Raw genomic sequence first — 12,304 nt, 5'->3', positions numbered from 1 at the left:
TCCTGTGGTCCCTGGCTGCGGGACACGTGCGGATTACCCCAGATATACGTGTGCAGATAAATCATTAGGCCCCGTGTACCGAGGGAATCTAACAGATGTTCACCCTGAAAATCCTTACAACAACCCGGGAAAGCAGCTACCAATGATACCATCTCCATTTGAGGGAACTAAAGCACAAGAGATGGAAAATACGCCCAAAGTCACTTAATTGTGTGTTTGCGCGTCAGGATCTGAACCCAGGCTGTCAGGCCCCACTGCCTCCACCCTTAACCATTTTGCTATCCTGTCTCTCCACAGGTCTTGTCCAAAAGAGTTAGAGGTTTGGAATAAGACCCTAAGCGGCTCTAGATTTGTGGGTTACGGACTCACGAGGGGCAACGGTCTACCGGTCTTTCACTTAGGCAAACACTTTATTAGGCGCAAACTTTTGTTTATCAGTTTTCTGCCAAATTAACCTCACCGTATTTGTACAGCACTTGTTTTTTTTTTTTTTTTTTTTTTTTTAAATTTTTTTTTAACGTTTATTTATTTTTGAGACAGAGAGAGACAGAGCATGAACAGGGGAGGGGCAGAGAGAGAGGGAGACACAGAATCTGAAACAGGCTCCAGGCTCTGAGCTGTCAGCACAGAGCCCGACCCGACGCGGGGCTCGAACTCACGGACCGCGAGATCATGACCTGAGCAGAAGTCGGCGGCTTAACCGACTGAGCCACCCAGGCGCCCCTGTACAGCACTTGTAACCAGTTCCTGATAACAGCGATCTGCAGGCCTCCTGGGCCAGGTCAACACACGAGTGGGGAGTTTACTGGCAAAAGAAGTTAGGGGTGCAGACGTCCCTTCGAGGGGCACGGGAGGAAACATTTCCAGTCAAAGCAATCAGCAACTCTGCCCAGAACAACATCCTGTCCGGTTGGCGGTGAATGGAAAGAAGTACGTACCCTAGTCAGTGACCCCTCTGCTCGTGGGGGAACCTGGCCATATAGGTCAGACTCTTTCAAAAGTGATTTGGAGTTGGTCTCGTTAAGACACATGAGCAAGAGTGGCCCCGATATTCTATGTTATCTGCTAGGGTCACAGTCATCTGAGCCTAAAAAGGATATAGAGGTAGCATACTCAAAGCCCCCAGTCTGGAGGCACATGTGGGAAGCCCCCCAGCTCAGCTCCCTCCACAGGTAACCAGTGGTAAGTCAGCCCCCACCCATACTGCCGGCATGCGCTTAGGTACATGGTCCTTTTTCATAATTGGGTCCTACTATATGTAATGTTGATGACCTTTACTCAGCTTTATAAAAAAATATTTAAAAATTTTTTAATTTTAAAAAATTAAATCTTTTTATTTTAAAAAATTAAAAAAAATTTTAATTTCAAAAAATTTAAAAGAATTTTAATTTCAAGAAATTAAATTTTTTTTTTTAATTGAGAGAGAGACAGAGACAGACTCCCAAGCAAGCTCCACGCTCAGTGTCGAGCCTGACGCAGGGCTCGATCCCACATGATCCCTGGGATCACCACCTGAGCTGAAACTGAATCAGACACTCAATTGACTGAGCCACCCACGCACCCCCTATTTTGCTTTATAATCAGTACTATTCTTTCAGTTTTTCACTCGTATCACTCTTAGATATACTAGAATTGTTGCTAATGTTTAAGTTGTTTCCAATTTTTTTTGTAAGTACTGTAAATGAACATTCTTATAGCCATAGCTTTCAACACATCAGTGATTAAGATACACATTACACATCAGTGTATCTGAGGATACAGCCTTGGGTGTGAAATCGCTGGGTCAAAGGTGTTCACATTCTTAAGTGTGAGAGGAAGCTGTCTGGAGAGTTTTGAGCAGGGGAGCGAAGTGAATTGACCTGGATATTTACGACATCAGGCTGGGTGCTGTAAGCAGAATGGACAGACAGCAGAAGGCAAGCAAGGAAGCAGAGCGGCCGCCCACACGGCAGAGGGCACAGACTTGCGCTCAGAGGGACACGGTGTACAGAGGTTCTGAGATGCTCTGGCATAGAAGCAACCGATTAACGGTCTGGATGTGGGAGTTTACGGAAACAGGAAAGTCAAGAGCGACTTCCAGGCTTTGTTCAACTGGGCGGGTGTGGCGTTATTTACGGAGATGGGGAAGGCTGTGCGGGAGGCGGGCATGGAGAGTGCTGTCCTGGCTGTGCTGGCTTGGGATCCCGACCTCAGGTCTGTGTGGAAATACGGATGGGCAGGTGGCCAGCTCAGGGAGGAGCTCAAATCTGGAGGGAACGATTTTGGACTCATCCGAGTAAAGACGGCATCTAAAGTCACGGGGTTAGATGGGATCCCTTAGGGGAAGCTTATAGGTAGGGAGATGTAAGGCCAGTCCCAGGGCGTTCCAACATTCAAAAGTCTGGCCGGGGATGAGTCAGCAGAGAAGCCTGAGAAAAGTAGTTAGTGTGGTCGGAATAAAAATCAGGAGAGTGTTTTGATTTTTGTTTTTGTTTAAGCCTTGAAGACATTTTATAGTGGTGACAGGTGTCTGGGTTCAGAATAGGCTCTTTAACGATTTCAATGCATGCTATCCCCTCTTAAGCAACAGAATTTTAGTTTTTATTTGTTTGTTTGTTTGATGTGGTACTTTCTTCTATGTTTGATTTCTCGGTTTTCTTGGCAGATATTCTTGGGTCCTCCAGTATTTCTTCAAAATGCCCCCTTTCTGGGTGGTTTCCTCAGAGGCCCCCTTGGAAGCCTCTTCTGACTCCTCCTCCTCCTCCTTAAGGGATAGTACAGCAGATGAGACTTGGAAGGTTGTAGAACTAAGGATTCTAGGTGGGAGCTGACAACCTGGACAAGGACAGGACAGCACTATGGCCTCCAAACATGTCCACATTCTAATGCCCAGGAACGATGGGTAAATTAGGTTTTCTATGGCAAAAGGGAATTAAAGTCGCCAACAAAATTAAGGTTGCTAATCAGCTGACCCTAAACTAGGGAGAATATCCTGAATTATCTGGGTGTGCCCAATATATCCCAAGGATCCTAAAACCTGTAAGCAGGAGGCAGAAGAGTCAGAGGGAGATGTGACTATAGAAATAAGCCAGGGGCGCCTGGGTGGCTCATTCGTTTAAGCGTCCGACTTCAGCTCAGGTCACAATCTCGCGGTCCATAAGTTCGAGCCCCGCGTCGGGCTCTGGGCTGATGGCTCGGAGCCTGGAGCCTGCTTCCAATTCTGTGTCTCCCTCTCTCTCTGCCCCTCCCCCGTTCATGCTCTGTCTCTCTCTGTCCCCAAAATAAATAAACGTTAAAAAAAAAATTAAAAAAAAAAATTAAAAAAAAAAAAAAAAAAAGAAACAAGCCACAGAGATGCAAGGCTCTGATGACGGACAAAGAGGGCCTCTAGAAGCTAGAAAAGGCAAGGACACGGATCCTTCCCCAGAGCTTCCAGAAAGGGACACAGCTCTGCTGACACTATAGTGTTAGCCGCTGAGACGTGTGCTGCCCCTGTGACCCACAGAGCTGTAAGGTAGCACATAGGAAAGAATGCAGAAACCGCTGCTCCCCAGATAGGAGGGAAAGGACTGTGCCACCGGGCTATATGCCGCTGGCTTTGGGTACCGTGACAACAAAAGGGACCAGTGAATTGAGCAACATGGAAGGGGCTGGTGACCTAGATAGGAGCCGTGTCCATGCCGTGGTGGGGCCGCAGTTCCACCACAGTGGGAAGGGGAGGGGCAGACAGCAAGTGTGGACACCCGCTTCAAGGGGGTTCCTTGTTTTAGGGTTCAGAGGAATGGGGGCATAATTTAAGCAGGCGATGAAGGTCTAGGAAGGGTCTGTATGAACACCAGACTGCGTGTGTGTCTGTGCGTGTGTGTGTGAGCATGCACACATGGGGAGCTAACAGGTGCCAGACCCTGTGTGTGTGTGCGCGTGTGTGTGTGTGTGTGCGCGCGCGTGTGCGTGTGCATGTGTGAGCATGCGCGCACGGGGGGCTAACAGGCAAGGCCAAAACTGATGACACAGGAGAGAGCGTGAAGCTTTCTGTGATCTCCCCACCCGATCACAACTATCCGTTATTCCTGCAGCAGTCATTCTGAAACAGCCTATCTAGCATGTAACGTTTCTGCTGTTAAAGCCCGGCGTTAGTAAGTTAGAACAGAAACGCATTTATGAGTCCACTGAAGCCCTTGTGACTCATATTTAGACAAGCCCTTCTGCTCCAGAAGGGGAAGCAGAAAGTAGAAGGGGGGTGTACTGAGAGTCACACACACTGCAGCCTCTTATCGGTGCCAGAAAGGGCTGTGGGGTTTGAAGTACTTTCTTTCCCAGCCCAAAACGTGAGGTTTCATCATCATCGTTCGGAGTGTCACGTGCACGAACATCTATCTTGCGTATCGTCACAAACACGGCCTCCAAAAGACCTGTCATAGCCCCCCACCCCCGACCCTAGCTGGTCACAGTCTTGTCCTAGGCACCACCTCGTGGAAATGTCCTCTCGTTGGACCTGGCGCTCTCTCACCCGTCTCACCAAAGCTTCAAGTGAGAGTAGAGACACGAGCTGACAAAAAAGGACGCCAGTAACGATCACAGCAGAATCTATTTCTCATCACTGATGGCATTTACCTAGTTCGTCTTGACAGAAGCTGCCTGGGGGATTGACGTATTTCATGGTGCTCACATCCAACCTCCAGTTGTGCTTTGTGCATCTGACAGACCTACGTGGAAAAGACACTGTACTTAGGTTTGCGAAATGGTGAAATTAAAATTAATCTCACTAAGTTTAAGTGCATTGCTTGGCGATCAAATTAAATGAGGGGCTTGAGCGCCAACTATATAAAAGGAAAATCACTAATAGATGAATACTCAGTACCCAAGGAAATATGTAACCATCCTCAGTAGGTGATTTTAAAAAAATGAAGCTAAAAAAAATAAATGAATAAATGAATAGTGACGTTACGTTCCATGTCCTAAGATGACACGTGTCTAGACAGATCAACAGAACCAAGAGAATAAAGTGGTCTTCAGGGATGGTTCGCTGGAGAAGATCCAAATGGGAGCCAACACAAGGAAAGAACGTACTACTAAATATATGTTTTTGGGGCCCCTGGCTGGCTCAGTCAGTAAAGCATGTGACTCTTGATCTCAGGGTCTTAAGTTCAAGCCCCATGTTGGGCGTACAGCCTACTTAAAATAAATATATGTTTCTGATCTACAACACTTGACCTCTGCCACAGTGTACCAAACCAAACTTCAGCTAAAGTGTTCATGTTTCGAAGAGGAAGGATTTCCTTATAGCTCAAAATTTCAGGGCCTGGTTGCCAGAGAGAACAATGCCCCCAGTTAATACGAATATCAGATAAATAGAGAACATTTAAAAAATGTATCTACATCTCACACAGTATTTGAGATATGCTGAGAATCTTTTGTTGATCTGTAATTCAAATTTAACTAAGATTTCTGCACTTTCATTTGCTCACTTTGGTAGCCCTACTCCCGAAGGAGAATCAGACTGTAACAAAAACAGGATGTGTACTGATTTTTTCTTTCCATTCTTACCGGAGCGTTGAAAGGCGTGTGGGGGTTGGGGATGGGACACAAACAGTTCAACTTTTTCTTCTTTATTTTGCTAGTGTTTGCAGCGAAGTCTTTTCCTTGGACAGTTAAAGAATTTAAAAACAAAACCAAATATGTCTCAGACCAGAAACAGGAGAGGTTGTAAACTAAAAATGTGTTTTATGAATTTTTTTACATTTTTTAATGTTTATTTATTTCTGAGAGAGAGAGAGAGAGAGAGAGAGAGAGAGAGAGAGAGAGAGAGAGAATGAGTGGGGGAGGGGCAGAGAGAGAGGGAGACACAATATCCGAAGCAGGCTCCAGGCTCCGAGCTGTCAGCACAGAGCCCGATGCGGGGCCCGAACCCACGAACCGTGAGAACATGACTTGAGCCGAAGTCAGACACTCAACCGACTGAGCCACCTGGGGGCCCCTAAAAATGCGTTTTTGACATATAAGGGAACTCTGCTGATTTTTTTTTTCAAGCTTCGTTATATCTAGACTTTTAAAATATTCTTTTCTACGAAGAAGGCATAAAGCATGCTCCACACTTTGGTTTACAGAGGACTCTTTTGTGCCATCTCCTTTAATCATCAGCAAGTAGCCAACAACAGCTCTCTGAAAACTAAGAGAAAACGTTCCAAATTAGCTCCTCAGCATCCTGGGCCATCGGAGAAGGAACATAAATCCTCACGCGGAGGTGGGCGGGCAGAAGGCAACAACAGCTTCACATGCAGGAGAGATTGTGAGAAACCGTTGGACTTGAGATCCGAGAAGCACAGCTTCAAGGAGTTGCTGACCTGGGTTGTGGCTGAAGAAGAGAAAATGGCTGCAGTGGGGAGGGGAGGAGAGGCAGGTCATCGTTCTTGACCGGATCCTGGACGAAAGAGAGTCTTCGGGGGGAATGGCTGGAGGAGAACCTGAACGGGGCGGCCAGATGGGGAGAGGAGGGTGAGGGAGGGCAGTGCAGAAGTTACTCCGGGGATTCGGTTTCAGCAAAGAAATGCTCGGGGAGCTGTGTCTGGGAGTAACGGTGAGAGATTCTGGCTCCCCGTGTGGAGGAGACCCGTCGACAGGACAGGGGCGGAACTGGGAGGGGAGAACGGAGGCCCAGACGGGCTAAGAAACTGGTCCAGGTCACTGAGCTGCTAAGCGGTGGGGCTTCTGAATCGGGCCACGGGAAAGACCGTGCCCTCAACCACCAAGCCGCAACGCTTCCTTAAACGACTGGTTAGGTGGGCACCGAGTGAAAGGGATCAGCAGAGACCCGAAGAGAAGACAAGCAAGTCTCCGAACCATCAGAGGACCCGGACAGCCGTGAGCGCTGTCAAAAGTCCACTCGGGACAGGACCACCCCTGTCTCAGGGCCTCCTAACTGCACCCCGTGGGCAAAGGGCAGGGAGTCAAGATTGGGCTGTCAGCAAATTATCAAGAGGTTCTCCAGGGCACAGCTGTCCGTGAAAGTACGTTCCGTGCAGTACTCGGGCGTGTTTGTACTAAAAATGTACCCGTTGTCTATCTGCAAGGCAAATTTAAGAGAGTGCCCTGTATTTTAATTTTCCCAAGCTGGCGACTTTATCGGAAGAGCCCATCAAGCCACAGGTCCGACGGTGGTCTTTCTAAGATGTAAAAGTCTAATAGTATGTAGGCTGGGCCCTGAAACTAACCGTTCACAAGCAAATGCATCTGCAAGCGCGAGAACATCCCAGCCCCACCCCTGGCGGTGGTCTTGCGCCCGGTCACCGAGGGAGCTTCTCAACAGCCGCCCAGCTCGCTCTGAGCACGCTGGTCACAAATGACCTGATAAAGAGGACTGACAGCACGGTGGAAGCAGAACGCCCACTATGGGAAAACCACACAGGGCAGGTTGGGCTGGAGCAGAGCTTGAAGGCGGGTCTCTCTCTCAGGCACTGCTGGAGCCGAGAAGCTGGCTGATAACACTTTGCCCCCGCTCAGAACTCCCCCTGGCTCCACCAGGCACGGGCTGCTAGCTCTCCGGCAGCCACAGGAGACAAAACAAAACCACCCTCTTCTGGCACCGCTCCCGTGCCTGGGAGGCGCAAGTTCAAGGTGAAGCTTTCATCGCGGGGCCGGGAACACCAGCGTGAGTTCTTCTGGGAAGGGCCCAGAAGAGTCACAGTTCCAGGCAGGGAGAGTTGGGACGCCGTCTTTTTTGTTTATTAGTTACAACGAGCCTGGCGGGGAGAGAAGGGGGATTCTGTCCGCTCTCAGGCGGGGTCTGGAAAAGCCCACCGACCAACACACACACTTCCAGGCAAACACGCGCCCAAACACTCCCTCGCACAAGGACTGGAAGCTGTTACCAAGCCAGAGAGGAGTCGGAGAGTTCCCCTGAGAGAGAGGAAACCTAAGTAGAGATCATAAACTCTCGAGATCGGAGAGAGGGCCTAAGTGAGCACACGTGAAGATTATGAACTTGCTCGGGGACGTAATCTGCTGACGGAGTTGTTCAAAATTTCTCAGTGAGCACACCCCTCCCTGCCCAAGTCTCACCGGGAGGGGGGCCGCCCGTGAGAAGGCAAAGAACCCTCGGTACCTTCCGTCTAAATCCTCGATGTCTTTTATGAACAGGCCTCCTTGATGCTTGCACATGTTCTTGCACGCCCTCACGCGATTCTTACTCTTGTACAGGATGAAATCTTTGCCGGTCTTCTTATTTCTCAAGAAATTGATTCCTTCCTTCAGGTCAGCAGCTTCTCCGGGTGACAGACACAACAAGACCTCCGTTGTCTGTTCAATGCTACGAAAAGGCAGACGTTTGGGGGAGGAAAGGTTACTAACGTTAAGACTTAGGAGAGAATCTTTTGAAACTCGCGGCTCAAAGCCTCTTCTCACCGCGACAGGCTCAGGCCCCTCCCTCGCAGGACCCAGGCTTGGCCGCTCCCCTGGAAATGCACGCTCTGCTTGCTCAGTGTTGGTCTCGGGTTCCCCCCGAACCAATGCCCCTGTCACTTGCCTGCCCATGGTCCGCAGCTGCCTCTCCCTGGGAATTCTGAAAGGACGGCGGTGGCTCGTTCAGCTTCGGTGGCTCGTTTGCTCCCACAAAGTATGAGACAGAGGATGCATATGCACGCGGCTCACTACTGATTCCGTTGCACCACTTCCTCTGCCGTTTTGCTTCAGACGCAGGATCCTATTGGGCTCCAGGTGCCCACCCTGCCCGCTCCCACCTGCACACTTCTGCGTTTAGATCTGATCCTTTGGCTCACAAGCACGGTTCAACTTTCACCACTAGTCATGTTTACCACCCTCCAGGCTCAAATATAACTCAGTCGTCCTACCCCAGCCTGGGTCAAGCCTCCAAAGCCACCCCCGGGACCAGCCTACACGTGCTAATACGCACTACCATTCTGCAGAACATGAGAACCTTACACCCGGCACAGTGCCCCGTTTGTTTACATATGGACGCTTTTCCAAACATTCTCCCTCCCCGTCGCCGAGCAGACGGCCTGTCACGCGGTGTATCTCTACCAGCTAGCTACTTCGTGAGTTAACTTTCCCACAGAACCTCCGTCTGAATAATTTGTACGAATATATATATATATAAAAATAACACTCCAGCAGCAAAGGAAACAGTTGATCTTGTGTATTATTTTAAGGAAACCACAGAGGTTACACTTTCTAGACCCCAGTTGCTGAAGAAACAGTCTTTATGATGCAACTCTGAAGCCTAACAGGTTACAATTTTTGCCAAGAGACGTTTCAAGAGATCTTTTGGCACACATTGCATGGATCTGCCCGGGATGCGATCTGGGTGCATGTCGCTTAACTTTACATCCCCTTCCAAAGCCAACGTGGTCAAAATTCTCTCCATGTGTTGACTTAGAATGGGTGTAGCTCAACTACGTTCGTGGCATTTTCACTTTCAGTTTAGAAGTCCTGAAAATTTCTTAAAATGGGAAATAAAAATCATTTTATTTTTTTAAACATGAAATTTATTGTCAAATTGGTTTCTGTACAACACCCAGTGCTCATCCCAACAGGTGCCCTCCTCAATGCCCATCACCCACCCTCCCCCCATCAACCCTCAGTTTGCTCTCAGTTTTTAAGAGCCAAAAATCATTTAAAATTTTTTTTTAACGTTTATTTATTTTTGAGACAGAGAGAGACAGAGCATGAATGGGGGAGGGTCAGAGAGAGAGGAAGACACAGAATCTGAAACAGGCTCCAGGCTCTGAGCTGTCAGCACAGAGCCCGACGCGGGGCTCGAACTCACATACCGCGAGATCGTGACCTGAGCCGGTCGGACACTTAACCGACTGAGCCACCCAGGCGCCCCCAAAAATCATTTTAAAAATCACACCAAGATAGTGACAAGAAAGGAAATCTACTTCAAGTCTGAGCTGACGAGGCAGAGCTCCGTAATTGAGTCTAATCCAGTATAATTCTCTTCTTCCAAGAAGGTTCCGGCCGTCACTTCTGTCCCAAATGGCTAGTAAGTCTGTGCGCAACAGATTTCAATATTTCCCAAACTGTTTTTTAAATGTATTTGATAGGATGGAATCCATTCTATGCCTCATGCATTTCTTTCAACTTTGTTCTTAGGAGTCCCAATATGACACTAAGCCCAGTAAACACGGCCACAGTTCCCAGAATAATTGGCCTAAAAGTAAAAAAAGAAAAAAAAAAGAGAGAGAACCCCTCGAAATCTGTTGTTTTACTTCATTGAATGACTCACTTAGCCAAAGTTCTGTGTTGGATTCGAAGGCTTTCCGTGCACCGTGTAAAGCAGGCTGAACCAGCTACGTCTGTGTTTATCAGTTCTGTGCGAGGTCATGGTGGCACAGAAGGCAAAAGAAAACACGTGATGGTCGAGGGTTGGAGGTGGTGGCAGACGCACGTCCGGAGCTCACCTCCTCCCGTGGACACAACAAATCCGCACCTGTATATGGAAGAATTCCCTCCGAAGGGGGCCTGGGGACTGGGAGGACACAGCCTCCGCCGGCACTGAGATGAGGCGAAAGAGGCGGAGATCTGGGGTGGCTCAGGTTTGGGAGTTTCCCTGAGGAGTAAGAGATTCAAGTTCCAGATTGGCACTGTCCCGATCCTGCACAGGAGACATGAGCCCCCTGAACGCCTGGCTTTAAACGCTCACGGGCAATACATCCAGGACAACGACAAAACTGTAGGGAGGGGAACGCTCTGAAAGGGCTCACATCCGATTTAAAAGTGCACGTGCCACAGGTGAAGGACACCCGCTTAGTAACCTTGGAGCACCTGCCAGAGACGCGGGAGGCAGCTGGGCCTCTCGCTGGGGACCGACACACGCAGACGGCGGCAGTTTTTGCCCTCGTTCTGCCATGCTGACCCCACCCCTGGCGGGTTCCGTTCTGCAATCCTCCCTCTGGGCTGGTGACACCGTGCTGAGGGGACCACGCGGCCCTGCACCTTGGCAGACCTCGAGCCAACAGTACAACAGCACCACCCACCAGCACACCCACAGCAACCCTCCCTGGGCCTGGCGGTCCGCTGGGCTGGAAACCAGCCCTTCCCACCAGCCGCGGTCCTGGCCAGGTTCACGGCCAGCCACAGGCACACGCAGACAAGTCACGACCCTCCACAACAGGGGAGCGTGAGTAGCCCATCTGGGGTGCCACTAAAGCCCCGGTCTCCGCTGTCAGGGGACACTGCACGCATGGGCCCCACAGGACATCACCTACTTAAAGCCGTGCCCGCAAAAGTGGGAGCCAAAGCTGGACTACCTCATACGTAGAGACCAACAGAGAGAGTTAGGCAAAATGAGGAGACAGAGGATTGTGCTCCCAACAAAAGAGTAAGACAAAACTTCTGAGTAAGAACTAAACACAATGGAGATAGACAATCTATCCAACAAAGAATTCAAAGTAATGGTCATAAATGTGCTTACAAAACTTGGGAGAAGAATGGGCGAACACAGCGAGAACCTCAACCTAAAAAAAAAGGAATATAAGAAACTAAAAATAGACGGCTACATACATGGGTTACCATACACAAACCTCATGGTAACCACAAACCAAAAACCTAAAAATAGATACATGAAAGGTAGTAAGAGAGGAATCCAAGTATAACACTAAATAAAGTCATCAAATCACATGGGAAGAGAGCAAGAGAAGGAGAAATACAGAAGAACTACAAAATAGCCAGAAAACAATGAACAAAATGGCAATAAATACATACCTATTGATACTTAAATGTAAATGGATTAAATGCCCCAGTCAAAATACAGAGTGTGGCTGAACGGATTAAAAAAACAAGACCGTCCTGGGGCTCCTGGGTGGCTCAGTTGGCTGAGCCTCCGACTCTTGGTCTCTGCTCAGGTCATGATCCCAGGGTCATGGGATCAAGCTCCACATTGTTGCTATAAGATTCTCTCTCTGTGTCTCTGTCTCTGTCTCTCTCTCTCTCTCTCTGCCTCTCTCCCCTATGCACTCTCTCTCTCAAAAAAACAAACAAACAAACAAACAAAAACCCCCCACCTATATGCTGCCTACAAAAGGTTCATTTCAGATTTTAGACACACACAGACTGAAAGTAAAAGCATAGAAAAAAGATATTCCATGAAAATGAGAAAGAAAAGTAGGGGTGGCCATATTTATATAAGACATAATAGACTATTTTTGAAAGTCATAACTCATTTATTGAATGAACAGTATATGCAAGAATACCAATAAAAGGAAACTACAAACTTCAATTTTGAAAATAAAGCCAGTAAGCCAGGAACAAAATATATGTGACAGGAATATTTGATTTCGACCCATAATGCATTCCTTATCTTTACAAT

General features: G+C 48.4%; 1 protein-coding gene across 10 annotated transcripts in view; it reads right to left on the bottom strand.

Annotated features, from left to right (window-relative positions):
- The window catches only part of LOC132666560 (cytidine monophosphate-N-acetylneuraminic acid hydroxylase), a 133,969-nt gene that overhangs the window by 55,497 nt on the left and 66,168 nt on the right, over positions 1-12,304 (bottom strand). For 7 of the 10 annotated variants that reach the window (XR_013555479.2, XR_013555480.2, XM_078446577.2 and 4 more), the window contains exons 3-4: positions 8,081-8,284; positions 4,594-4,685 (exon numbers count right to left, since the gene is read on the bottom strand). Coding sequence is in view for 8 of the 10 variants with exons in the window: in XM_078446577.2 (XP_078302703.1) it covers positions 4,594-4,685; positions 8,081-8,284 (296 nt within the window). In the remaining 2 variants the exon portion in view is untranslated. Of the gene's footprint in view, positions 1-4,593; positions 4,686-5,526; positions 5,622-6,074; positions 6,141-8,080; positions 8,285-8,500; positions 8,989-12,304 lie in introns of those variants that run through there. The other 3 variants (XM_078446578.2, XM_078446580.2, XM_078446579.2) reach the window with 3 other exon arrangements.

Source organism: Panthera onca, chromosome B2 (genome assembly GCF_046562875.1).
Source record: "Panthera onca isolate mPanOnc1 chromosome B2, mPanOnc1 haplotype 2, whole genome shotgun sequence".
Classification (NCBI taxonomy): domain Eukaryota; kingdom Metazoa; phylum Chordata; class Mammalia; order Carnivora; family Felidae; genus Panthera; species Panthera onca.
This window is presented reverse-complemented; position numbering and strand designations above follow the sequence as displayed.